Source organism: Coregonus clupeaformis, chromosome 7 (assembly GCF_020615455.1).
Source record: "Coregonus clupeaformis isolate EN_2021a chromosome 7, ASM2061545v1, whole genome shotgun sequence".
Taxonomy (NCBI): Eukaryota; Metazoa; Chordata; class Actinopteri; order Salmoniformes; family Salmonidae; genus Coregonus; species Coregonus clupeaformis.
The window spans coordinates 42,552,093-42,579,917 of NC_059198.1; the positions used below are offsets into that span (position 1 = coordinate 42,552,093).

Below are 27,825 nucleotides of genomic sequence, written 5' to 3' on the forward strand. Positions count from 1 at the left end.
CATGCCTTGCACCTTTTTTTTTTGTGGCGAAAAATCCTAACTAGCTACAGAACATTGTGCTAGTGCTAGTAGCTAGCTACAGAACATTGTACTAATGCTAGTAGCCAGCTACAGAACATTGTGCTAACGCTAGTAGCTAGCTACAGAACATTGAGCTAACGCTAGTAGCTAGCTACAGAACATTGAGCTAACGCTAGTAGCTAGCTACAGAACATTGAGCTAACGCTAGTAGCTAGCTACAGAACATTGAGCTAACACTAGTAGCTAGCTACAGAACATTTAGCTGACGCTAGTAGCTAGCTACAGTACATTGTGCTAAAGCTAGTAGCTAGCTACAGAACATTTAGCTGACGCTAGTAGCTAGCTACAGTACATTGTGCTAAAGCTAGTAGCTAGCTACAGAACATTGTGCTAATGTTAGTAGCTAGCTACAGAACATTGAGCTGCATTGGCATGTTGGCAACGTTATCCTTACATTTTTTTAACTGGCAACGTTAATTTAACTTCCTGAATTTAAATGGAATTGACCCCAACCCTGCTAAGTACAGACGCCTTCTTAGTTTGTGTGTATGTCCCATGCCACTAAATTTGTGTGTATGTTGTGTTCCTGCAGTGATGGAGAGCGCCACAGAGGACAAGCGTCCGGGGGGAGGGGTGAGCGCCGAGCTGAGCGCTGGAGAGACTGAGCACTCTGAGGGGCAGGACACCCCCGACTCCACACACACACAGGACGAGCACACAGGTGAGGGTGGTGTGTGTGTGTCCGTATCCGAGTGTTCTTGTGTGTGGATGGCTCTTCCAGGCTGCGTGTGTGTGTTAGTTTGCTTATACTAACTGCGGTTTCCTCATTCTTCCCAGGGAGTAACGGAGCTTTGGAGGAAGGAGAGGAGGAGGAGGAGGAGGAAGATGAAAATGGAGAGAATATGACAGAGGAGGGCGTGGACTTGTCATCCATCAATGCCATGATATCGACGGTGATGAACGCGGGCCAGCTCAACGGAGCCATGGAGCCCTCCTCAGCCCCTGCCTCAACACCGTCCATCCCCATCAGCAAGACCACCCCACCCAGACCCCCTAGTTTCAATCGCAATGCCAGGAGAAACACGGTACAAACACACGTAAAAAAACGAACGGGGGGCAGGTGAAGAAGCATCCCCCCCCTCCTCTCACTCCACCACTCTCGCGTCCCAGCTTCAAACGATTAGCAACAAATGGTCCTTGCCTCTCAATTCCCCTTTTGTCTCCCCGGCCCAGGGTTACGTGGCTCCTATTAAAGCGTGGGATTGGGGGCCATAACGCTCGGGTGTAGGACAAACAGTTGTCACTTATGATGCGAGACACACACACACACACACACACACACACACACACACACACACACACACACACACACACCCACACACACACACAGCCTGGAAGAGCCATCCAGGACCAGAGTTGTAGGCCCACCTACCCCTGACATGCATAGTGTACTTCACTTCCCCTTAGCAGGAGTGGCCAGATATTCAGGTTCTCACCTCTGGAGGAAACCGGCTTACGGCCTATTACGTAATTCACCGGATTGTCAGCTCTAGCATAGGCTGCACACAGCTATAGCGCCAACGCATGCTACCAGGTGAAGAGGTTGTCACTAGTGGCCAGCTTGCAGATCTCACACAGTGCTGTGGTTTAGAAAGAGCAACGGGAAAAAAGGAGATGGGGTCTAAACATTGTCTGTCTGGCTGGAGCTTTACCTTTTTAAAGACAAACAGCTGTTATGCATCTTTTGCCGCAAACCTAAAACTCAATTCAGTTTTAACTACATTTGAAAGGCATTGGTACACATAGCCAAAGCAGAACTATATGAAAGACGTTTCTTGACCTTTGTTGCCACACACTATACAGTGGAGTTGAGCACCAGATCACTTGAGTGTGTGGAGAGAAAATGTCTGCAATGCACTGGATGCCAGCGAGACGTTGGGCTGTGAAACGGACTTGAGCCCAAGCCAGCAGTGCACAGGAACTAAACAATTCCTTTGCTAGGCCTCTCCAAGAGAGGAAAAGGAAGTGCTTCCTAGAGATTGTTTTTGAAGATCTCTCGGTCTGTATAAGAGTATGTGTGTGTGTGAAAGAAATTATGCATATTTGTGTGCGAGTCGGTTTTCTAATTTTGTATCTGCCACCTTTACACGTATACGGTGTGTATGTGCGTGCGTGCATGGGGCGATCCATGGCAGTCCAGTGCTATGTTCAGTCAGTCAGAGTTAATGATCAGCTGTAGTGTCAACAGCAGAGAGAGGAAGGTGGGCCCTGGGGTGTAGGGTTACACTGAGCTCAAGGTGAAACATCCCCCTCACCATGCTCCACAAACAACACAACACCCATACATGCAAGCAGGCACGCACACAAACTAATAAAACGCGCACACACACACACACACACACACAGGGCTACAGGCGAATGAGTGACAGGGTCAAATCCAAAACTCGCTGGGACTAGCAGGTGCAATTCTCTGTAATTTTGACCGCAGAATACAGATCATCAATGGGGGGAAAGATTTTCACCTGTATTATTTTCCCATGACCATTCTGGTCTTTATTATAAAAAGAATATACAGTTGAAGTCGGAAGTTTACATACACTTAGGTTGGAGTCATTAAAACTTGTCTTTCAACCACTCCACAAATTTCTTGTTAACAAACTATAGTTTTGGCAAGTCGTTTAGGACATCTACTTTGTGCATGACACAAGTAATTTTTCCAACAATTGTTTACAATCACTTATAATTCACTGTATCACAATTCCAGTGGGTCAGAAGTTTACATACACTAAGTTGACTGTGCCTTAAAACAGCTTGGAAAATTCCAGAAAATGATGTCATGGCTTTAGAAGCTTCTGATAGGCTAATTGACATAATTTGAGTCAATTGGAGGTGTACATGTGGATGTATTTCAAGGCCTACCTTCAAACTCAGTGCCTCTTTGCTTGACATCATGGGAAAATCAAAAGAAAACAGCCAAGACCTCAGAAACAAAATTGTAGACCTCCACAAGTCTGGTTCATCCTTGGGAGCAATTTCCAAACGCCTGAGGTACCACGTTCATCTGTACAAATAATAGTACGCAAGTATAAACACCATGGGACCACGCAGCCGTCATACCGCTCAGGAAGGAGACGCGTTCTGTCTCCTAGAGATGAACGTACTTTGGTGCGAAAAGTGCAAATCAATCCCAGAACAACAGCAAAGGACCTTGTGAAGATGATGGAGGAAACGGGTACAAAAGTATCTATGTCCACAGTAAAACGAGTCCTATATCGACATAACCTAAAAGGCCGCTCAGCAAGGAAGAAGCCACTGCTCCAAAACCTCCATAAAAAAGCCAGACTACGATTTGCAACTGCACATGGGGACAAAGATCGTACTTTTTGGAGAAATGTCCTCTGGTCTGATGAAACAAAAATAGAACTGTTTGGCCGTAATGACCATCGTTATGTTTGGAGGAAAAAGGGGGTACTTGCAAGCCGAAGAGCATCATCCCAACCGTGAAGCACAGGGGTAGCAGCATCATGCTGTGGGGGGTGCTTTGCTGCAGGGGGGACTGGTGCACTTCCCAAAATAGATGGCATTATGAGGAAGGAAAATTATGTGGATATTGAAGCAACATCTCAAGACAACAGTCAGGAAGTTAAAGCTTGGTCGCAAATGGGTCTTCCAAATGGACAATGACCCCAAGCATACTTCCAAAGTTGTGGCAAAATGGCTTAAGCACAACAAAGTCAAGGTATTGGAGTGGCCATCATAAAGCCCTGACCTCAATCCTATAGAACATTTGTGGGCAGAACTGAAAAAGCGTGTGTTTGAGCAAGGAGGCCTACAAACCTGACTCAGTTACACCAGCTCTGTCAGGAGGAATGGGCCAAAATTCACCCAACTTATTGTGGGAAGCTTGTGGAAGGATAACTGAAACGTTTGACCCAAGTTAAACAATTTAAAGGCAATGCTACCAAATACTAATTGAGTGTATGTAAACATCTGACCCACTGGGAATGTGATGAAAGAAATAAAAGCTGAAATAAATCATTCTCTGTACTATTATTCTGACATTTCACATTTTTAAAATAAAGTGGTGATCCTAACTGAACTAAGAAAGGGAATTTTTACTAGGATTAAATGTCAGGAATTGTGAAAAACTGAGTTTAAATGTATTTGGCTAAGGTGTATGTAAACTTCTGACTTCAACTGTAAGTAATGAAAATCACTCCACTCGTGCACAAGGATAGGATGGCAGACCCTATGGGATTTTCCCCATGGTGAATGAAGTCGCCATCAGTGCTTCAGGCCCCACCAACCACAGCCCAACTACACAAAACCTATGAATGCGTAACTGTGGGGCAAAACAGACGGGGTTGGCTTAGATTGTTGACAACATGAATTTATTTTGTCTCCAATGTTTACTGAAAACATAAATACATTTGCACAATGAGCAATTGTCTCTCAAATACATCGTTACAGTTGTTGGTTAGCTAACTAGTGAATTTTAGCCATATTAGCATTGACATGAAATCAGTCAGAGGACCTCAAAACAAGACATGGTATCAATAACAAGATGAAACAAGCTGAAATGAGCCACTTATGATTCCCCACATGGCAGTTCCTTGTCATTGTTGCTAGCTACAGTGGGGAAAAAAAGTATTTAGTCAGCCACCAATTGTGCAAGTTCTCCCACTTAAAAAGATGAGAGAGGCCTGTAATTTTCATCATAGGTACACGTCAACTATGACAGACAAAATGAGAAAAAATATTCCAGAAAATCACATTGTAGGATTTTTTATTAATTTATTTGCAAATTATGGAAAATAAGTATTTGGTCAATATCAAAAGTTTCTCAATACTTTGTTATATACCCTTTGTTGGCAATGACACAGGTCAAACATTTTCTGTAAGTCTTCACAAGGTTTTCACACACTGTTGCTGGTATTTTGGCCCATTCCTCCATGCAGATCTCCTCTAGAGCAGTGATGTTTTGGGGCTGTCGCTGGGCAACACGGACTTTCAACTCCCTCCAAAGATTTTCTATGGGGTTGAGATCTGGAGACTCCAGGACCTTGAAATGCTTCTTACGAAGCCACTCCTTCGTTGCCCGGGTGGTGTGTTTGGGATCATTGTCATGCTGAAAGACCCAGCCACGTTTCATCTTCAATGCCCTTGCTGATGGAAGGAGGTTTTCACTCAAAATCTCACGATACATGGCCCCATTCATTTTTCCTTTACACGGATCAGTCGTCCTGGTCCCTTTGCAGAAAAAACAGCCCCAAAGTATGATGTTTTCACTCCCATGCTTCACAGTAGGTATGGTGTTCTTTGGATGCAACTCAGCATTCTTTGTCCTCCAAACACGACAAGTTGAGTTTTTACCAAAAAGTTCTATTTTGGTTTCATCTGACCATATGACTTTCTCCCAATCCTCTTCTGGATGCACTCTAGCAAACTTCAGACGGGCCTGGACATGTACTGGCTTAAGCAGGGGGACACGTCTAGCACTGCAGGATTTGAGTCCCTGGCGGCGTAGTGTGTTACTGATGGTAGGCTTTGTTACTTTGGTCCCAGCTCTCTGCAGGTCATTCACTAGGTCCCCCCCGTGTGGTTCTGGGATTTTTGCTCACCGTTCTTGTGATCATTTTGACCCCACGGGGTGAGATCTTGCGTGGAGCCCCCAGATCGAGGGAGATTATCAGTGGTCTTGTATGTCTTCCATTTCCTAATAATTGCTCCCACAGTTGATTTCTTCAAACCAAGCTGCTTACCTATTGCAGATTCAGTCTTCCCAGCCTGGTGCAGGTCTACACTTTTGTTTCTGGTATCCTTTGACAGCTCTTTGGTCTTGGCCATAGTGGAGTTTGGAGTGTGACTGTTTGAGGTTGTGGACAGGTGTCTTTTATACTGATAACAAGTTCAAACAGGTGCCATTAATACAGGTAACGAGTGGAGGACAGAGGAGCCTCTTAAAGAATAAGTTACTGGTCTGTGAGAGCCAGAAATCTTGCTTGTTTGTAGGTGACCAAATACTTATTTTCCACCATAATTTGCAAATAAATTCATTAAAAATCCTACAATGTGATTTTCAGGATTTTCTTTTCTCAATTTGTCTGTCATAGTTGACGTGTACCTATGATGAAAATTACAGGCCTCTCTCATCTTTTTAAGTGGGAGAACTTGCACAATTGGTGGCTGACTAAATACTTTTTTTCCCCACTGTATCTGGCCATCCAGAATCACAACAACTCATGGACATCTGCCCCATTTGAAGCTTGCACATCGTTTTTGTGACGTTGTCAGCTAACCATCTATAGCCGACCCCCTCAAACTTATCCCAACGATCAAAGCTTAACCATTTCTACCATACATTTTATACTTTCCAATATCAAATTTAGCCGCAGTGGAAAGTTCTCGTCTCACCTGTTAATGGGATGAATCCAAACGCGCATAACTAAGATCCTCCATTGACACAGTATTCTCCCATCTTGCCTCTCTTAGTTGTAACCTGTGGTCTCGTGTGTCTGCTTTACAGGAAACCAAAGACGTCAATACAGATTTCATCTGTCCCCTGTGTGAGAAAGACTGTATGACCCAGCACCAGCTCACTATGCACATCCGACAGGTAACACTACTTCTACTGCTGCTACTACTACTACTACTACTACTACTACTACTACTACCGTTCTCTCAGACATTCAGTAATAATGTATAATGTGCCTTAATAATAATATGCATCTCTTTCAGCACAACTCGGACAATGGGGCGACGGACCACTCATGCAGCATCTGTGGCAAGGCCCTGAGCTCAGCCAGCTCGCTGGACCGCCACATGCTAGTGCACAGCGGAGAGAGGCCTTACAAGTGCTCCTTCTGCGGCCAGACCTTCACCACCAATGGCAACATGCACAGGTCAGACACACGCACGCACACACACTCTAACTCATTCTCCACCTCGCTCAGTATCACAGGGCTACCTACTAATGTTTAGGAGTTGTGGTAGGGACAGATGTGATTTCTGCGTTTCGCATTGTTTTCTTTTTGCTAGAGGCTAGAATAAAACCTCTTATTGCCAATGTTGTATAGCTGTACAGCACCTGTTTTATTGCCTGAGGAAGTTAACCTGTATAGCTTTTTTCCCTTTAAGCTTTTGAAAATGATTAAGAAATGCAGTAGACTGTGTAAAGATTGTATGCCAAGAAAGGCCCAGAGTATTACCAACACTAAAGCTTTGGTCTTTAAGCCTTTCTGTAAATGGTGCCCTACCCAGGTGTGAAAGCAGCACCACCCAAATACATGTGGAGTACTGCCCCCACATAAAGCCAGCAAAAATCCCAGCGTTAGCACCTGTCGCTAACTGCAGACACGCCCTTTAGAATAGCCCAGCAGTTGTTATAAAACAAAATAATCTGTAAACAAAATCATATTTTTAGGGCTCAGTTTTTCCCAGAGAGAAAGCATTTACAGAAATGCTTACCGAAATATTCTGCTTCTACAAACTGTTATACTGTTTGTAAATAAAATAAAATACCTTGTTATATCTTTTAGAATTGATATGCTAACGTTGGTCAGGGCAGGCCATTTGCCTGGAGGGGGGATGGGGTGGGGGTTAGGAGGATGGAGGACTGTGGCACAGAGATAAATATATGGGCATTGTCAGGGGTTGGTAAGGTGTGTGTGTGTGTGTTTGACGCTGTTTAGGCAAAGCAGAGGACAGGAAGTGGGAAAATGACATTGCCCCACTTCAACACACACACACACACACACACACAACAACTGTTAGGGCATCTGCTGCCAGCATACTTGACTGATGGCAGGGTTAAATACCGACTTCCTCTCTCTGCGCTCTTCTGGTTTTATTGTGAGTGTGTGTGTTAGAATTGGGGGCTTGAGGTTTAATTGATGTGTGATGTGTTGTGAGAAGCCCCATCCTTTTGAGTTGGCCAGCCCCACAACATTAGTTTCTGAAGTTATCCTGACAAAGTGGGGGTGGTGTTGTAAAATCTAAACGGTTGGCTGTTGAAGTCTGCTATCTGCACGAGAGGGATGCACCAGGACAGTAGTCTGCCTGCCCCGTCGTTGGAGCTCTCATGTGTATGGAATGAAGAGGTGTGGGCAGGAAATAATTAGTGTAGGCCGAGTCAATCTGAGAGAATACGAGAGTGTGTCAGAAAGGGGTTTGTGTGTTGGTCGCTGCATCCCAAAAAAATTACGTTGTTTCTTCGCATATTCGTGTTCTTTTTTCACCATTCTGTTGATAGTTTTCTCAACACTCCAAAAATAAGCTATGCTTTGGGGTAAGAAACTCAAAGCACAGGGGTGTATACGTCAGCAAGTTGGAACATTCAGATCGTTCTGATAGAGTAGAATAGGAAATTGAGTGCGCTCTACTCATCCTATCTGCATCCTTCCTTGTGAATGTTCCACAGTACTGAATTGATCCAGCCCTAGCCTGATGTGATGGAGCTGTCCATGTGGCTGGCAGGGGAGCAGCCATTTTGTTGCCAGAGCATCACATGAAATGGGGCCTGCTGTTGTGAGCCTGTTGCCAAGGAGAGGCATCCTAACCCTATTTAAGGGCCTGGTGAACAGACTGAGCCAGGGGGTAGTGGAGGGGCACTTTTATTTGCTTTAACTCTTTACAGGACAGTGAGGACACTAAAGGGTAGTGGGGAAGAGCGGGATAGAGAATGTGCATTGGTAAGGAGAAGTGCCCTTGGTGTGACATTGCACAAGATCAGGGGGCAGCATTTTGATGCTACAGCGCCCCCTGTCCACCCACTGTCGTGGTGCAGTGGAATTTTTCAGTTTGGATGAGAAGGGAGCTGTTGAATCATCAACCCCCACTGTCACAGTCTGAGCTCTCTCTCAATTCAGTAGACTTTATTGACATGGCAAGTTAAATGACTTACATTGTCAAAGTATACTTATAACAAATAATGGTGGGACCAACAGCAATAAGGCATTAATAGTAGTAGTAGAAATGTGATTACCATTAACAGCAACTACAACAATATTAATGAGAATAACAATACATTAAAGCAATAGTAGTAGACCAGTCTCTCCCTCTCTCTCTCTCGCTCGACTGGCCATAAGAATAACTTACTTTATGAATTATTAAAAAATAGATCTGTTATGTATCTTGATAGTGTTTTGTTGTAACCTTGATACAGTTTGAGCTGTTTCAGAGGTCTGAGGCCTCTCAATGTAGCCTAGGAAAATGTCCTCATCAGTCCTCTTTTATAGTGGAGATAAGATATTTTGCCACATGAAAGTAGTGTTTTTGCAATTTACAGACAACTGCATTATTGCAGGTGTGCATCAAACCATCAACCAACTAGATAGACTGTGTGGAAATGTTTTTTAGGCAGGTGAAGGGAGGAGGATGGCTGAGGTGACACAAAGACAAGTTGGTTTCATCCAATCATGCTGTGCTGACATGACAGCTTGGCTCTCTCGGGATTGGCTGACGCCAGCGGTCAGAGTCTAGGGGATGCGGCTGCTGCCTGTCAGGTCCCCAGATGGGTGGCCAGCTCGCTGCCTGCTATTTATAACCCAGTTACTGACTTCAGAGTGAAAGCTGAGATCTCTGCTACCTACTGACCTTTCCTCTCTTATGCTGGTGAACACGCGCACACACACACACGCACACGCACGCACACCGGCGTGCACACTTACACCACAAACACACAGATATAGCTATATTATAAACCCATGCATACACACACTATTGAAGTTACTCGCAAACAAGTTCACCCACACAATTGCACAATAATGTACCCATCTTTATTCAAGCAGATGCGCAGGGACAACTTGTCAAGTATGGGTGCACAGTCGCGCACACACAAATGTAAGTACACACAGAGGCCCTATGACTGGCTACTGATGCAGGGCTCTGTGGGCTAGGCCAGGCCTGTCAGGGATGTACTGATGCAGGGCTCTGTGGGCTAGGCCAGGCCTGTCAGGGATGTACTGATGTAGGGCTCTGTGGGCTAGGCCAGGCCTGTCAGGGATGTACTGATGCAGGGCTCTGTGGGCTAGGCCAGGCCTGTCAGGGATGTACTGATGCAGGGCTCTGTGGGCTAGGCCAGGCCTGTCAGGGATGTACTGATGCAGGGCTCTGTGGGCTAGGCCAGGCCTGTCAGGGATGTACTGATGCAGGGCTCTGTGGGCTAGGCCAGGCCTGTCAGGGATGTACTGATGCAGGGCTCTGTGGGCTAGGCCAGGCCTGTCAGGGATGTACTGATGCAGGGCTCTGTGGGCTAGGCCAGGCCTGTCAGGGATGTACTGATGTAGGGCTCTGTGGGCTAGGGCCAGGCCTGTCAGGGATGTACTGATGCAGGGCTCTGTGGGCTAGGCCAGGCCTGTCAGGGATGTACTGATGCAGGGCTCTGTGGGGCTAGGCCAGGCCTGTCAGGGATGTACTGATGCAGGGCTCTGTGGGCTAGGCCAGGCCTGTCAGGGATGTACTGATGCAGGGCTCTGTCGGCTAGGCCAGGCCTGTCAGGGATGTACTGATGTAGGGCTCTGTGGGCTAGGCCAGGCCTGTCAGGGATGTACTGATGTAGGACTCTGTGGGCTAGGCCAGGCCTGTCAGGGATGTACTGATGTAGGACTCTGTGGGCTAGGCCAGGCCTGTCAGGGATGTACTGATGTAGGACTCTGTGGGCTAGGCCAGGCCTGTCAGGGATGTACTGATGTAGGACTCTGTGGGCTAGGCCAGGCCTGTCAGGGATGTACTGATGTAGGACTCTGTGGGCTAGCCCCAGGGATGTACTGATGTAGGACTCTGTGGGCTAGGCCAGGCCTGTCAGGGATGTACTGATGTAGGACTCTGTGGGCTAGCCCCAGGGATGTGCTGATGTGTTTTCCAGGGTCTTAGTCCTCCTGTCCCCCCTCCCTTACACACACACACACACACACACACACACACACACACACACACACACACACATCCTTAAATCAACTGATGGCATTTGACCTTTCACCAGGTCCTGTATGGTTTAGCCCCCCCCTTCATTACTATTCCCCTAGCTCTGCCGTTATCAGTGACCCCCTCTCAAAGTTTAAACTAATGTAATCAGCTTCCGAAGGACACACTCAAGTCACGTACACCTTGACAAAGTTATCTAACAGTTATACCTTTGCCTCTATCCCTCTCCCCCCAGCTATACATTGTCCCCTCCTACTCCTCCTCCCACATCTTTCCCCCCTCCCCCATAGATAACACAACTTCCTTTGATAATACCTGTGTGACATTATCTCCTCTCTCTTCTTTTTCTCTTTTCTAGTATCTTTCCGTCTCGCTCTCTCACATCTCTATCTGTTCATCTGTCTTTCTCCCCGTTTCTCTCTGTACACCCCTCCCTGTCTCTTCTTCTCTTTCCCTCCCTCCCCCTCTCCAGTCTCTCCCTCCCCAGTCTCTCCCTCCCCCTCTCTCTCTCCCTCCCTCCCCTTCTTTCTCTCCCTCCCTCCCCTTCTCTCCGCCATGTGACTCCAGCCCGACAGCTGAAATGTTGTGTAGTTAAGCGGTGTTGGAGGAGGGGAAGATGGAGAAGGAGGAGGAGGAGGAGAAGGAGGGGAAGAAGGAAGAGGAGGAGGATAAGGAGGGGAAGAAGGAAGAGAAGGAGGGGAAGAAGGAAGAGGAGGAGGAGAAGGAGGGGAAGAGAAGAGGAGGATGAGAAGGAGGGGAAGAAGGAAGAGAAGGAGGGGAAGAAGGAAGAGGAGGAGGAGAAGGAGGGGAAGAGAAGAGGAGGAGGAGAAGGAGGGGAAGAAGGAAGAGGAGAAGGAGGGGAAGAAGGAAGAGGAGGAGAAAAAGGAGGGGAGGAGGAGAAGGAGGGGAAGGAGGAAAAAGGAGGAGGAGGGGAAGAAGAAGAAGGAAGAGGAGGAGGAGGGGCAGAGAAGGAGGAGGAGGGGAAGAAGGAGGAGGAGGGGAAGAGGAGGAGGAGGAGGAGGAGGAGGCGAGGGAAGTTAGCGGCAGCAACAAATGCTTCCAGATGACTCTGTCTCAACAGGCTTCTTTTTGTGGTCCAATCATCCACCATAGTACAAATGAACATAATCCATGTCCAACTGTATTACTATATCTGAATGCCATAAATGGAGAAATGAATAGCTGAACTACCCCTGTAAACGTTACTAGACAAGGCAAATTTGATAGATATAATATGGAAAGGGCTCCACTTCATTACAGTGATGGAGATGACTGCCCTTCATGGTACCCTCAGCCCTTTTCCCTGGCCCGGAGTTAGGTCCTTATATGGGCCTGCTGGATAATTGGAGCAACTTAGACTATTACCGCCTTCCCTGCCCTCCTCCCAAGTGTGTGTGTGTGTGTTTGGTGTGCGCACGGGTCAGAGTGTGTGAGCGGCGCTGGATCGGAGCGAGGAGCGCAGCATGCCCAATTTGACTAGTGCTTACTTCACTTCACAAGCTCAGGGCATGCCCGGCCCAGCATGCATTTGTAGTCTACTTGTGTGCTGCTATAGCCCCTTGCTTTAGCTACTCTCATGGAGTTCGTTAATATTTTCATAAAGAAACTGATAAAACACACAGGTGCAAAATCAAGGTGACTTACTAAGATGAGGAGGACCAAGAGCAAGAGAGGGAGTGGGGTGATGAATCATTGTGGAATCTGAAAAGACACGTATCCCGAAAGCATGATGGTGTACTAGGTGCACACGCTAACAGAAAGGAAGGAGGTGGCTAGCTAGCTAAGTGTGTCATTGTAGCAAAATCAGATCTCTTAAAAGTTTCGTTCATTTCCGTTATATTTGCTATACAATAGGCTATCATTGATTTTGGCCCAATAGGCCTGGCATATTACCTCTTTCAAGGAGCTTTCTGTTTTGATAAGGCTATTTTGCCTAAAAACCTTTAGGCCTACCTATAGAAAAATAAAACAAATAACGCTGCATCCCTACACAACCTGGCAAGAGTGGCCCGAAGGGTGTTTAGCATCCCCAGTGGCTCTGCAAGCGCAGAGAGGGTATTCTCCGCTGCTGGCCTGCTCTCCAGGCACCGTGGAGAGGGTATTCTCTGCTGCTGGCCTGCTCTCCAGGCACCGTGGAGAGGGTATTCTCTGCTGCTGGCCTGCTCTCCAGGCACCGTGGAGAGGGTATTCTCTGCTGCTGGCCTGCTCTCCAGGCACCGTGGAGAGGGTATTCTCTGCTGCTGGCCTGCTCTCCAGGCACCGTGGAGAGGGTATTCTCTGCTGCTGGCCTGCTCTCCAGGCACCGTGGAGAGGGTATTCTCTGCTGCTGGCCTGCTCTCCAGGCACCGTGGAGAGGGTATTCTCTGCTGCTGGCCTGCTCTCCAGGCACCGTGGAGAGGGTATTCTCTGCTGCTGGCCTGCTCTCCAGGCACCGTGGAGAGGGTATTCTCTGCTGCTGGCCTGCTCTCCAGGCACCGTGGAGAGGGTATTCTCTGCTGCTGGCCTGCTCTCCAGGCACCGTGGAGAGGGTATTCTCTGCTGCTGGCCTGCTCTCCAGGCACCGTGGAGAGGGTATTCTCTGCTGCTGGCCTGCTCTCCAGGCACCGTGGAGAGGGTATTCTCTGCTGCTGGCCTGCTCTCCAGGCACCGTGGAGAGGGTATTCTCTGCTGCTGGCCTGCTCTCCAGGCACCGTGGAGAGGGTATTCTCTGCTGCTGGCCTGCTCTCCAGGCACCGTGGAGAGGGTATTCTCTGCTGCTGGCCTGCTCTCCAGGCACCGTGAAGAGGGTATTCTCTGCTGCTGGCCTGCTCTCCAGGCACCGTGGAGAGGGTATTCTCCGCTGCTGGCCTGCTCTCCAGGCACCATGGCATGAGCCTGAAGCCACAGACTGACCAAACGTGTGTTTCTAAAAGTGAATTCAAAGGCACTGTAGCATTCTTAATTTAATTGTTATTTAATTCTAACTAAGTCACAGCCTATATGCCCAATTTACAGACTATATAATGATTTAATATAACAAAATGTTTAAATGCTGAGCGTTTAATCTTCCTGCCAGCCTAGTGTGTCACACTCGCAAGTGCTTCACAATGTATTTCTTTGTAGACTAGCCTTGAAATAATAGGCTAGTAATATAGCCTAAATAATTAATTTTTGTTCCTTCTTAGGCTACCTGTCTGGCTCCTGTGCAGTTTTGATATGCTGTTTAATACGACATGTGGCCTATTTGAAATGACGAGCGCTTCTTACAGTCACCTTTTCCTGTTTTATTAAAATACTTTTCATTAAAATCATATGGTTTGGTTTCAATACTTCAAAGTCAAATGGTAGGTCCAGGTAGTCACAGAAATAGTGTTGTTTAAGTGGTGATTCTAATGAATGAAGCGAATTTGGAGCGAATTTGGAGCGGCAGTTTTTTTTCTTCCTGTGAGCGAGAAGCGGGATTTCTGAACGCTCAACTCTGCTCACATACTCTGGCATGGGCATGTCTCTGGTGTGTGAGCCGGTGTGTGTCCACCCCTGTGTGTGTGTGTGTGTGCGTGAGGAGATTATTGAGCCCATCTCCCCAATCTGGCAACCCTCCAAGCTGTCTCTTCAGTAGATCTGAAGTATGCTGCAAATTACTGGGAATTAAATATGTGGTGTACATCAATCCAGCATTTGTTTTTAGGATAATTACTGTAATACACCTTTCAAACCATTCTGGTGGCAGAATTGGTTGTAACTTCTCAAGGGATATGTTCTGTGTTGGACTGTGAGGTTATGGCTTGCATAGACTCCTGTTATGTCTGCACTCTAACACAAGACCATTGTGTTCCGGAACTGTTGCTTGTATAAAATAACTGTTGTGTAAACAATATGATTGTTTTAGAAACTATTTCAGCACCGTTTCACGCTGCTTTGAGACAAGTGTTTTATTTTCACTGAATCTCCATTTGGATATTGGTTAGGCTACAATTAGGCTGGGGAAATGTTAGCTAAGTTGAGGTGAGTACTGCTCATGATCATTTTGTCTGGTTGGCTCATTTATTAGGACATGTTGCCAGCATGTTATGTAGTTTAACAAGTGGATTCTTTTGCTCTTCACTCGCAGTCGCTTAATAGCCTGGGCCTGCTCCTGACCAAAAGCCTGTGACTCGTCTTAATCAATCAATGGGATTTTGTTTCACTGAATCTCCGTCTGTATATCTGGTTAATTCTCTGGCTGGGCAAATAAGTGGAGGTGGTAGAGCTCATCTATCACTGACCAGAAACATTTAGCATGCAATAATGTATCCTCAATCAAGAGTAGGCCTATTATTTTGCTGGATCGCGTATAGGCAACTCCAAAAGCCCGCGGAGGTTGTGAAATATGAACAAGAGACTCACATGCTTCTGAAAATATAGATTGCTGTTATTTTCTATAGGTGTCATGATGAAGATACTCTCAATGTAAGACCCTACGCCTGCTCCCTAACAAGGCAGAGTGAGGGTAGAAAAGAGATGAAACGTTGATCAAAAAGCATGGGCTTGCCTTGGGCTGTTTCAAAATATCACTTGGTTTATATGACAGCGGTTCCACACGTTGCCATGAAGTTGTGTAGGAAACATATTTGTAGAATTTTATTCTTTTATTTTTCATAATATTATTAGTCTATTATAAAAGATGTGTGTTGACTTTGATCAGGGTAGCCTAAGTGTGTCTTGTCTGTTTAATGAACAAAATAACTATTGATTTCATGTGCATGCCGCAGCCATGTAGGCTGCACAGACCAGTAACAAATTAAACTCTAAATATTTGATTAGTCTTACAATGTTTCTTAGGACCTGCCTAAACAAATTAATTATGGATTTATTTTTGATGGTGTATATTCTCAATGGATTTATTAAAATAGTCGCCCACCCACATCTGCACACCACTACTGCCACTCGTCCCCGGCATGCGCACGAGACGTTTAAAAGGCAATGTGGTAAAAATGGGGCTGTTTGTAAATATAAATTAACAGGCAAAATACCATGAATCCTATGTGAAAGCAGTATAATACTACTAGCAGGGGAGACCTGGGGGGGTATATCACGAAGCAGGATCACAGAGATATTCAGCTAACTTTTCCTCAATGACCATAGTTGTAACCTGGGTGCCAGTCTTTTTCTGCTCTCCTGCCAACTCCTAATGGAATTGTCATGCCAAACAGCTTGCCAATGGGACCTGGCTATAGGAGTTGACTTTAAAGCACAAAATGATCAGGGACCTGGCTACTTGTTTTGTGCTGTTCTGTTCTGATGTATTTTCCTGTCTCCATCTCTCCTCCCTGCAGACATATGAAGATCCACGACAAAGACCCGGCCGGTGTCGTTCCTATTAGCCCCCCCTCGCCCACCAAGAGACGACGCCCGTCCGCCAAGAGGAGGTCGGCTATGGACGAGGACATGGAGCGAGGTGACGAACCGCCCAACAAAAAGGTAATGTGCACACACACACACACACACACACACACACACACACACAGTCAAATTTGTGCACGCACATATACACTCACACATCTCCTCCACTCCACCGCATTACATTCCCAGTTAAGTCATTAATATTGTTAGCTGTGTGTCCAGGTGCTAGAGGAGAGTGTGTTGGAGGAACTGGGTTCAGGCCAGGGGGATGATGAGGTGTTGCCGTGCCCTATCTGCTTCAAGACCTTTGGCTGCAAGTACGACCTGGAAGTCCACATGGACACACACCCCGACACCACTCTCAGGTACTAGAGTCTAACACACACACACACACGCACAGTGGAATTACATTGATGGCATAAACGCAATACAACTCTCTACATGTAGTTGATATGTCACAGAGTTAATAAATTGTCACCAAAATATCAAGCAAATCAACAGTTAGAATGAATGGCAGAATGTATGGCAAATGTATGCCGAATGACCTCTGCCCTCCCTCCACCCAGGTCCTATACACCTGGTTCTCCATCACACTGCTAAAGGCCACCTCTGTGGTCTCTCCCTTATTGGGAAGATATTTGCATTTAAAATTGTGTTTTAAACGCTTTGTTATCATGGATAAACTCATCAAATCACCTTCAGACTAAATGTTTCACATGACAGAGTTTAACTTCAGAGCACTGTGCTGCAAGGCCAATTTTGACCCCCTCTCTTCAGGCACTGAGGCCTAAAAAGTGGGAAAAGTCTGCAGGGAGGCTATCCCCGGAAAGGGCGGGAGGGTTGGAGTGGGGGGGGTTTAATGAGTCACAGAGGGGAGGCGTCGGGACGCGGTCGGCTGGACAACGGAAGGGGGAGGGGAGCAGTTTTCCATGGACAACTCACAATCTCCAGATCACCATAGCGACTCAACTCCAAACTCAAACCCCAACTTGGGTTGAATGGCTAGCCGCGCATAACTCACACATAGGAATGTATTTGTCTGAACTGAAAAGAAGACAGATGCAGCCTTTCCGTAGTTGAGTTGGGCAGCAATCTGATTATTGTAGGAAGTGCTGCAAATTTAGCCCTAATCCCAGTTAATCACAAGAGATGAGAGGGCCAGTTAAGAGGATATGGCTGCACTGGTTGGCTTGGGTACCTCTGTGTACACGATTTCTAAGAAGCTGAGAAACGACGCATTCGGCGTGCAGGAACACACCAGGGACACACACACACAAACACTGTTTATTCTATTCTACTGAGTCATTTACTTTATGTTCCTATTCTTATCTTATTGTTGTCGAGAAGGAACCTGCAAGTAAGCATTTCGTTGGACGGTATATACCATGTGTATCCCGTACATACGACTAATAAAACTTGAAACACACACACACACACCCACCCTGTAGTTGCAGCGTAATTCTCAAGGCTTGAGCCAACCTCTGTGAGATTAGACGGCTCTCGCAGACCTGTGTGAGAGACAGAAAACACGCACAGTCTGTCTCACATGCAAACACAAGCACGCACGAACGCACAGGCATACACAATGAATGTGTACACAGACTACCCACTGCACACCCACAGTAGCCTGCACACAGGTGTGAAACCATAGGGAAAGGAGGAGGGGGGGCTGGGTGAGTGGGATGAGGGGGGCTGGGTGAGTGTGTAGTGCTGGGGGAGCACTCCCTCGATTTTAACAATTTGAGAATAAACTGAAAATAAATTCTGATCCATTCTAAATAAATGATATTTAATTGCCACAAAAATTATATGAAAAACGATAGAATGACAAACCAAATAAACCTTGATAAAGCTGTGTGTAATCTCCTCGGACACCACATCACAGGGTGGCCGATAAGAGGGCTGGCCGTAGGAGACACTGAGCAGCTGTCCCTCATAGTGCCTAACGAGGTCCGGGCCAGCACTGCCACAGGCCATGCTGAGGGTTATGATTTAAGTGCATTCTTACACCCAACTACAACACAGCACTACAACATAGTAAAAAAATCACTGTATTATATAGCAACATATTTCTGTGTCTTGTCTCTAGGTGTGACCTGTGCTGCCTCTCCTTTCGGACCCACCGCGGCCTGCTGCGGCACAACGCCGGCATCCACAAGAAGCTGCCCACGGACTCAGGCGGACGGCCCTTCATCCAGACCAACCCCTCCATCCCCTCTGGCTTCAACGACCTGGCCTTTATCGACTTCTCCTGCCGCAAGTTTTCCCACATCGCCCAGGTCAGAGGAGAAATTGTGGACAGAATAATGTTAACGCTAATTCTCACAATGCTACTGATACTACCAATTAGTATGATTATGAAACTGATACTACTAGTATGTTGGTCATCTCTCACACGAGCCCTCAGTCTGCTCTTCCACACTCTAACCCCCTGTCTGACTGTCTCTCCAACAGGTCTGGTGTGAGACCAATCTCCGCCGGTGCACCAGCAAGTTCCACCGCTTTGTGTGCGAGGCCTGCGACAAGGCCTTCCCCCTGCGCTCGGCCCTAGACCTGCACAAGACCACCATTCATCAGCAGGAACCGCCATCGCCCGTAGGGGGCGGCCAAGAGACCCCTGTGGTACAGGAGAAGCCGACAACCCCGACCCCTCAGCAGGCCAGCTTCCTAGAGTCCCTGGGTCTGCAGCACATTTCCCAGGTCAAGCCTCAGCCTTCTGAGGATGAGGTCCGTCAAGCCCAGCTGGACAGTATCCGGGTCATCCAGGTGGAGCCTCCGGACTCCACTCTGCCCCAGGAGGCGGCTTCCACAGCTGCTGGCTTTCTGGGCGGCCTGGGCTTGGTGCCTGCCTCGTCTCTGCAGGGGCTGTCCCAGAGGGAGGCTCTCAGCCTGCTCTCCCTGCAGCCCTTCCCCACAGGCTTCCTCTTCCAGCCAGACGGTGACACTGCTGTCAAGCCTGTGTGTGGCGAGCATGGCCTGATTAAGCTGGCTGACATCCAGCAGATCCTGAAGGTGGCCTCGGCCGTCCCTGGTCAGATGGGCCTCCTGCCGCCCCTGGCCAAGGCTCCCCACTGGGGAGTGTCCGGCCAGGGTCAGGCGGCCGGCTGCAAGCCCATGCCCCACTGAAGCCAAAGCCCATGGTGGCACCACGCTCCAGCCTGGCTGCCTCCACGCCGCCGCCACTCCAGAACACCCAGCAGGCCTCCCTGGGCTGCATCAGCCCCAGCCTGCCCCCGCCGCCCAGCCAGCTGCTCAAGATGCCCAGAGAGTCTTCATCATCGTCATCGTCCTCCTCTTCCTCGGGCAGCCAGGCCTCCCTGGAGAAGATGCAGATGGAGGCGGACTGCATGGGCGACGCCCACATGCCCAACGACTTGACGGAGCTGCAGATCAAACAAGAGGAGGGCCAGGCGGCCGGGGGAAAGAAGGGGGCAGGGGGGGCCAACCGCGGGGGTGCTAAGGCATCCTACCCCTGCCGCTTCTGTGACCAGGTGTTTGCCTTCTCCGGGGTGCTACAGGCGCACATGCGCTTCCACCTGGGCATCCTGCCGCACCAGTGCAACATCTGTGACTACGTGGCGCCTGACAAGGCCACTCTCATCCGCCACCTGCGCACGCACAGCGGCGAGCGCCCCTATGTGTGCCGCGTCTGCCACTACCCTTTCACCGTCAAGGCGAACTGCGAGCGCCACCTGCGCAAGAAGCATATGAAAAACACACGGAAAGATATTGAGAAGAACATCAAGTACGTCTCGTCAACCACCACCCAGGATCCTTTGGAGCTGGCTGCTGCCGGCGACACCGCCTGCCGCTTTTGCGGTGAGGATCTAAAGAGCTACCGGGCTCTCCAGATCCACCTGCGCACCCACAACGGCTGCCAGCGCAAACCCTTTGAGTGCCGGCGCTGCGGGGCGGCTTTCCTGGCCAAGAGGAACTGCATCCACCACATGCTCAAGCAGCACCCTGAGGTGCAGGAGCGGGAGATCGAGGAGCACATCGCCACCCTTCTCCCCGCCATCACAGCCACCACTTCCAGGGCCAGCCCCAGCAGCCCTCTGGCTCTCAACGGCCTCACGCCCACCCCCACTGCCACCCTGAAGCCAGTCAAGGTGGAGGATCTCAGCATCTACTCCTCCTCTGGTGACCTGGATCAGCCCTTGGACTTCTCCAACAAGAGCCGGGGGGGAAGCGGGACCAGCAGCACTGCGGGGAGCCTGACCGGGTCTCCTGGGATCAAACTGGAGACGGTCAGCCCGGCAGCCTACGACTGCTCCATGGAACCTATTGACCTGTCCATCCCTAAGAACCCCAGCAAGAGTCTGAAGAGAGACACCATCGCTGTTGCCCCGGTGAGCGTGGAGCGCCGAGAGATCAAAAAGGAGCTGCCCTTCCCCAGCGTACTGGACCACCTCGCCTTACCCCAGGCTCTTCAGCTGGACAAGAGCACTGAGGAGAAGCTGACGACCCCCCAGTCTGGCTCTTACCAGCTCCCCCCAGTGATCCCCTCCCCGCTCCCTATTGGCACCCCCACCGCCACAGGCCGGGCGCTCCGTCTCAAGCCCCTGCTGCCCAAACCAGCCTTTACCTCCTCTTCCTCCTCTCTGAAAGAGCTTCCCCCTTTGGCTTCCATCGCCCAGATCATCTCCTCCGTCTCAGGGGCTCCAGACCTGCTCAAGAGGGAGCCAGATAACAAGGCTCCTGCTGCCCTCAACGGCCTCCAGACAGTACCGGAGCGTCCAGCTGGGGGCGACAACAGCTCAGAAGCGTCGATGGAAGAGCTCCTAGAGGGCTCGTCCAGAAAGCGCACTAGAAAGAAGCAAGTGAGCCAGGCCAAGACTATGGCACCTGCCCGTGTGCCCACGCCCGAGCAGAACACCGGTAGCGGCTTGGACCTGGAGTCCAGCGGCGAGTTTGCCAGCGTGGAGAAGATGCTTGCCACCACCGACGCTAACAAGTTCAGCACCTACCTGCAGACGGGGGCGGCGGAGCTGGGAAGGAGGGACGAGGGGAGACAGAGCCCGGGAGAGGAGAAGGAGGAGAAAGAGTCACCTCCTCAGTCTGTGCCACCCCAGTCCAAAGGAGGGAAGAAGAATGCCTACTCCAACTCAGTGCAGAAGATGACCTGTCCCTTCTGCCCCCGAGTCTTCCCCTGGGCCAGCTCCCTGCAGAGACACATGCTCACACACACAGGTGAGCCATAGGGAAACACACACACACAGCTGGCTGAGACAGATTGGATAACTCCCTAAATACCCAACACACAGCTCTCATAATAAGTCATGTTGAAATACTGCTTAAATAGACAAGTTAAAACAATGCAATTATATCTGAAAGACCTGAAAGATACTGTTCGGTAATGTAGAAAAACGTTATACAAGATAGTACAATTACAAGATATTAATTAGTTATTAATTTGACAGGTTTTCTAAAGGGTCTAACTGCGTGCATTTTGTCCACAACATGTCCCTAATACTTCTAATGTGACGTTCAGTCTTCTCTAATGTGCTGTCGGCTACAGGTCAGAAGCCCTTCCCCTGTCCCAAATGTGACGCCTTCTTCTCCACCAAGTCCAACTGTGAGCGCCACCTGCTGCGCAAGCACGGCGTGACCAACCGCTCGCTGCGCCGCAACGGCCAAGTGTCCAAGAATGGCGACGAGGGTTCACACGACAGCGCAGGTAAGAAACTGTACTACTGTATTGTATTGTATTGTACTGTACTGTATTACGCTGTACTGTAATGCACTGTAGTATACTGTACTGTAGTATACTGTATTGTAGTATACGGTATTGTACTGTATTGTATTGTAGTATATGTTATTGTACTGTATTGTAGTATACGGTATTGTACTGTATTGTAGTATACGGTATTGTATCGTACTATATTGTATTGTACTGTAGTGTACTGTAGGATCTATAGGTTACTATTCTGTACCAATCAATTTGTAATTTGACGGTTCATTTTGTGTGTGTTTTCAAGAGAGTTCCGAGAATGAGCAAACTGCAGGAGAGGTTTTGGACCTGAGCAGCATGGACCCCGATCAGAAAGGCGACGCATACGGGTCGTCCAGTGCAGACCAAACACCAGACACTGCTGAGCAGCTGCTAGGGGAGATGGAACCGCAACCTAGCAACAACAACAACAATGTTGAAAATGAAGACTATGACGACAATGATTCACAGAGCAACAAGAGCTTGGACCTCAACTTCGCCAGCAAGCTCATCGACTTCAAGTTCTTGTCGGAAGGCGAGCAGCCCCAGACCTCCCTGGGCGGAGAGAGTGTGGTGGTGGCCGAGCCGGAGAGGGTGACGGACGTCCAGCAGCAGCAGCAGGACCAAGAGTCCTCCAAGTACACCTGCAAGAGCTGCAAGAAGAACTTCCGCTACGCCGCCACCCTGGCTCGCCATGAGAAGGCACACCTGTGTGAGAGTGCACCCCCAGAGGAGGCTTGTGGAACTGAGGGGACCAGGCCAGGCACAGAGGAGCTCCCCAATGCTACTACAGCCACTGCCGAGGAGGAGGATCAGGAGGAGGAGGAGGAGGAGGGAGAGAAGGAGGCTCCGGAAAGCGAGGGAGCGGGAAGTGTGATGGACAGCGGCTCGGAGGAGGAGGAGAAAGAGAAGGAGGAGAGGAGCGATGAGGAGGGGGGCTTGGCAGAACCAAAGAACGGAGAAGGAGAGGTGGGCAGAGGGTCGGGAAGCAAAGCGGACAAGAGGAAGAAAATCTGTAACGTCTGCAGCAAACGCTTCTGGTCACTGCAGGATCTGACGAGACACATGCGCTCGCACACAGGTACTAGTATATTCTATTGTTGTAGCTTTACCTTCTTTAAAGATAGGTTTTACCTGGCCCTGCTCTGGTGTATGTGTGAATATTTATGTACGTGTTTATATTTTTCTTAAGGTGAGAGACCCTACAAGTGCCAGACGTGCGAGCGCACCTTCACCCTGAAGCACAGCCTGGTGAGGCACCAGCGGATCCACCTGAAGCCGCGGGGCAGCGATGGAGCTGATGCCAACGGGGCAGAGGCCCCGGCCGGAGACTCAGCTAGCGAGGAGGGAGAGTGCACCCCAACCAGCACCTGCCCCCCTTCAGAGAACGAGAGCGAGGGCACCGGAGCGGCCAGGGAGGAGGGAGCTGAGAAAGAGGCCCCTCTACCAGGCTCCACATCTCCGGACCAGTCTCTGTCCACCACTGAACCAGCCCAGTCAGAGTCAGCTACGGAGGCCGTGGCTGAGCTGCTCACTGAGCCAGCCTCGGAACCAGTCTCGGAACCAGTCTTGGAACCTGTTCCGGACCCATCTGTAGAACAAGCCTCGGACAGCGTCTCTGAAATAGCTGTAGAACTCTCTGCTGCAGAATCAGCCTCTGAAACAGCTAGTAATGCAGCCACACAACCAGTAACAGAAACCCCCAAAGAATCCTCCACAGAGGCCCCCACCCCACAGCCCTCTGCTGTAACCCCAGAGTTAGACTCGAAGGGCCCATCGGAAGGCTTCATCCAAGGCCTACTGGAGATCCACACCAAGCCTTCCCTGGAGTACATCCTACCTGCCGGCGAGGCTCGCTTGGTGGGCGTGGAGTGAGGGAGGCCCCAGTCTCTGGTTCTCTTAATTCAGTGGGGGACTGCTGTATGTGCCACAGTGCCATAAGATAGAAGTACCCCACAATAATGCAAGACCATGAAATCAAGAAGAAACACCTTGTTTCTAAGTGCCTTACTACTTCTATTTTAATTTTTTGGGCTATATCTTTATCTACATTTATCTACGGAGGATCTAATTTTTTATAGTGTTTTATGATGATTACATAATTGTTTTTGGAGTCTATAAAGAGATGATCTTTGAATAAGCAATAAATGAAATCTCATTTACCATGACCGATTTATATGACATGATCAAGTGTGTGACAGATGAAAAATAACCATTATTGTGTATTTAAACCACAGTCGTACCTTAAAAACAATGCAGAGACTGAGTCAGTTCACAGCAGTGGGGATAAAGTCACTTATGTAACTGGAAACACCGCTATCGCAGACAACTGTCAAAGGTGTCCTGAAAAAAGACTGACGTTGTTCTCTCTCTTTCGTCTTGATTTCCTCCCTGTCCCTTTCTCACACGATCCCTTATCCCTGATAACCAACGTCTACAGTCTCTCTTTTTGTTTTGAGAATACATTCATGAACTGTGACGTGATTTGGTGTGAGGAGACGGGTGACTCAATGAAAACAGACTTGACAATGGATAGCCTGCCGCATCTGAGAACTCTGCTTTTGTTTTTGTGTTTTAACATACCCCCATCCCCTATGCTCTCTTTATCTTGCCATAGATAATATGGGCAATATTTGCCTGAACCGTGTGTTTTTTTCAGAATCATTCTCATTTAATTCCTTGTGCGTTGACCATGTTGCATTTGGAGTATTGTGTATGTGTGTGTGTTATTCGTTCAGGAGTGGGTGGGGGGATACAAGGTTTTTGCGGAAATTTTGCTTTTCCTGAACAAAAGGGCTTGATATGTGTATCTCCCCCATCTCTCACCGTCACCCTCTAGCGTTCCTAGAAACCTCTCTCGGAGGTCCCATGTTGTCTGTACCACCACCAGTGTCTAGCTTGTGTCCACTTTCTCCTCCTCCCTAGTGGCAACTCATTTTCTTGCCGCTAATTTAGACGTCTTCCAAAACGACTGTCACTGTGTTCTCAAAGCCTTACCTGTGGTTCTGCTAGGTTATTTTGATGCAGAACTCACCTCGTGCTCTAGGTGGAACACTACTCTGTTTTGTCTACTTTAACTTTAGTCTCCCTGCTGCCTCTCGTTTGGTCAGTCCCCCCTTCCACGCCCCCCTAGCCCAAGAGTATATTTCCGAGGTGGGACTCAAATATCAATCATGTCACCTTGCAGGGTTGAATTTAGTAGAATTTTTTTTCTTCTCATTTTGTATAAAGAAACCTCAGAAGCAAACATATCAAACCTCATGGCGCACATATGAACTGTAAGACGCAGGCAGCATCGGCTGGCTGGAGGCTGACGGACAGCCACAGAGCAGAGAGCACTGGACTAGTCAGCCGCTGCCGGACAACTGCCCATCTGGCACTAACAAAATACAAACAAACCTACTACTACGACAATAAACGGCTAAGCAATCAGAGAGAGAATGAACCGAAGTGAATTTCTGAGCTGTGTTTGGAACTTGAACGTAACACAGAGTATTAAGTGGAGGGGAGGGGGGTGGGGTGGTGCGTTGACAGGTGGCGAGGCTGCTACTCCATGCAGAAGACTGCCCTTTAGTGGCCATACCCCGGTATCGCCCCCATCCCAACCCTGCTCTCAGGCACTGGGAAAGTATTGGCAGACTAGAATGCAAAATGGAATCCTGTCCTCAAAAAACACTGTCAAGGGACTCCGCTTCTCTCATTTGTTCCTGTGTGGGTGTGTGATTATGAGTCCCATAAGAATGCACATGGACTGTTTTTATTGTATTTATTTGGAAACCCAGTGAGGGGTGAAGAGATGTGACTTGAGGAGAAGCCATTTATTATTACCACATTGATGCTGCAGAGAATAACGGATTCAAATCCACAAAATGGTCGCCCAGCATCGGCCTGGAACTTCTATTAGCAATAATCACTATTGATTCTAAAGCTTTATGTATACCATTGTACGTGTTTTATAGACCGTGTGGATCTATTTTTGTTTTGTTTATTGTTTTTAGTTTGGCTAAGAAATGATTTTTTCCCCCTGATATATAAATATGTATAAAACTGTGAAATTCATTGTGTATAATGGGTGAGTTTTAGGCTAGTTTTGCATGTAAACCTTTTGTTCAATTAAGGATTATTTCTTTTTTTCTCTCTCTCGCTCTCAGGGTCTTTATAAAATGCATATTCAATACTTCATTTTCCTGAGTTGCAAGAAGTTCTTCCAAGTCATGATTTTATTTGTAACGCTTACAACTGTCAATCACTACATTTAGCACTTGATTGTGAACTCAAATCAGCAGAACAGAGAAAATGTACTTGTGCTCAAATCCTTGTGGTTGAGGTCGTAGTCAAGACTATTTTCAGCAGCATTCTTTTTGAACAGTGTACCCATAAAGTATACCCATATACTCCTTTTGATTCTTTCTAACCCTCACTTCAAATTGCTGTCACCTTTGACTATAATATCCTCTCTTGTTTTGAAGAGGAAATCAAGTCGTGACTCTGTAAAAACCAATTAAAGTGGCTGTCTGTGTCACTGTCTGAAGTTCTGACCCGTTGTGAAAGGGAACTTAGTGTCGCTGCTACGGCCACACCAGAACTGACCCCATAAAAGGACCTGGATCAGAACATTCAACGTTAGCTACACTGCTCCCTCCCTCCTGGTATTACAGCGCTTCATAATCAGAAATGTAAGCTGTTCTGTATCGAAAAAATTTAAGCAATAAAGATATATTAAGGAAAGGTGTGAATCAAACTGGCCTAGTGGTGTTTTTTGTCTGGCCCAAACCGGCATCGATCACTGGTACTTTGATGCCTGTTTCACACTGTATGGCCCTGTACAAGTTTGTACAACACATTTGACACAACAGTTGTGATACAATGGAGAGTTTGTCCTTACAAAATGTGTTTACACAGCTGTTTTGGAGACACCTCACAATGATTTTTGTGTCACAACCATGGTGTCAAGTATGTGTACATCAGTTGTACAACCTGATTACGTGGCGTCAAAGTTCAAACCGAGTCAGGCCGAGGTACTGTATGTTGGGCTGGCCTGCTTACACGTCCACCATAATTGCTGGAACAGTGCTGGAAAGCATGTGAACAATGTGAAAAGAAAATACCCAAGCCAGCCAGCATATTATGGTCGGGTTAGCCCTATTTTATACTGTGAATCAAGCATGTGGGTCTTGTAATCATGAATCCATGAATGTAGGGTGCAAAGTGAACATACTCAGTCAGCATTCACCCATGCCCTGTCTAGGGTCGTTCCACAAAATGAGTCCCTTTTGTTCAACTTAATAAAGTTTGTCCTTACATGTTTTCCCATCTCAATAGGTGAAATTAAAGAAATAACTATATTAAGTGCCCAATAAAGTAACATGGTTGACGTTTTTATCTTAAATGAGTAATGTTGTGTGCAACACGGCGGGGCAATTGAATGCAAGCTTCACAAAACATGTGATTGTTAAAACATTTCTAGCCTAGCTATGGGTAACGGGGTTGATGTGTTATGCTTGACCCCCTTGACCTTAGGAGGGTTTCTCAAACTCTGTCCTCGGGACCCCAATGGGTGCACGTTTTGATTTTTGACCTAGCACTACACAGCTGATTTAAATAATCAACTAATCATCAAGCTTTGATAATTTGAATCAGCTGTGTAGTGTTAGGGCAAAAACCAAAACCTGCATTGTGGTCCCGAGGACCGAGTTTGGGAAACGCTGCATAGGGACAGGTTGTTTGTTGTTTTTTTGCCTTAAAATGAATCACTGAATAAATAATAAACTTCCGAAATGACTGTCAAAGCAACAAAATAACGAGGGCTT

The 27,825-nt window shown here is 47.9% G+C and overlaps 1 protein-coding gene across 1 annotated transcript; it reads left to right on the forward strand.

Annotated features, from left to right (window-relative positions):
• Positions 1-613: 613 nt before the first annotated feature.
• On the forward strand, positions 614-27,404 carry LOC121569221 (ras-responsive element-binding protein 1; the record flags this gene model as incomplete). Its single annotated transcript, XM_041880010.2, is given in 12 exon segments — positions 614-742; positions 859-1,106; positions 6,548-6,637; positions 6,760-6,923; positions 16,239-16,383; positions 16,528-16,670; positions 18,395-18,584; positions 18,760-19,407; positions 19,410-21,495; positions 21,824-21,982; positions 22,284-23,096; positions 23,208-27,404. Coding segments are annotated over 12 exon segments (5,496 nt in total). The 3' UTR covers positions 23,891-27,404.
• Between the last annotated feature and the right edge of the window lie 421 nt (positions 27,405-27,825).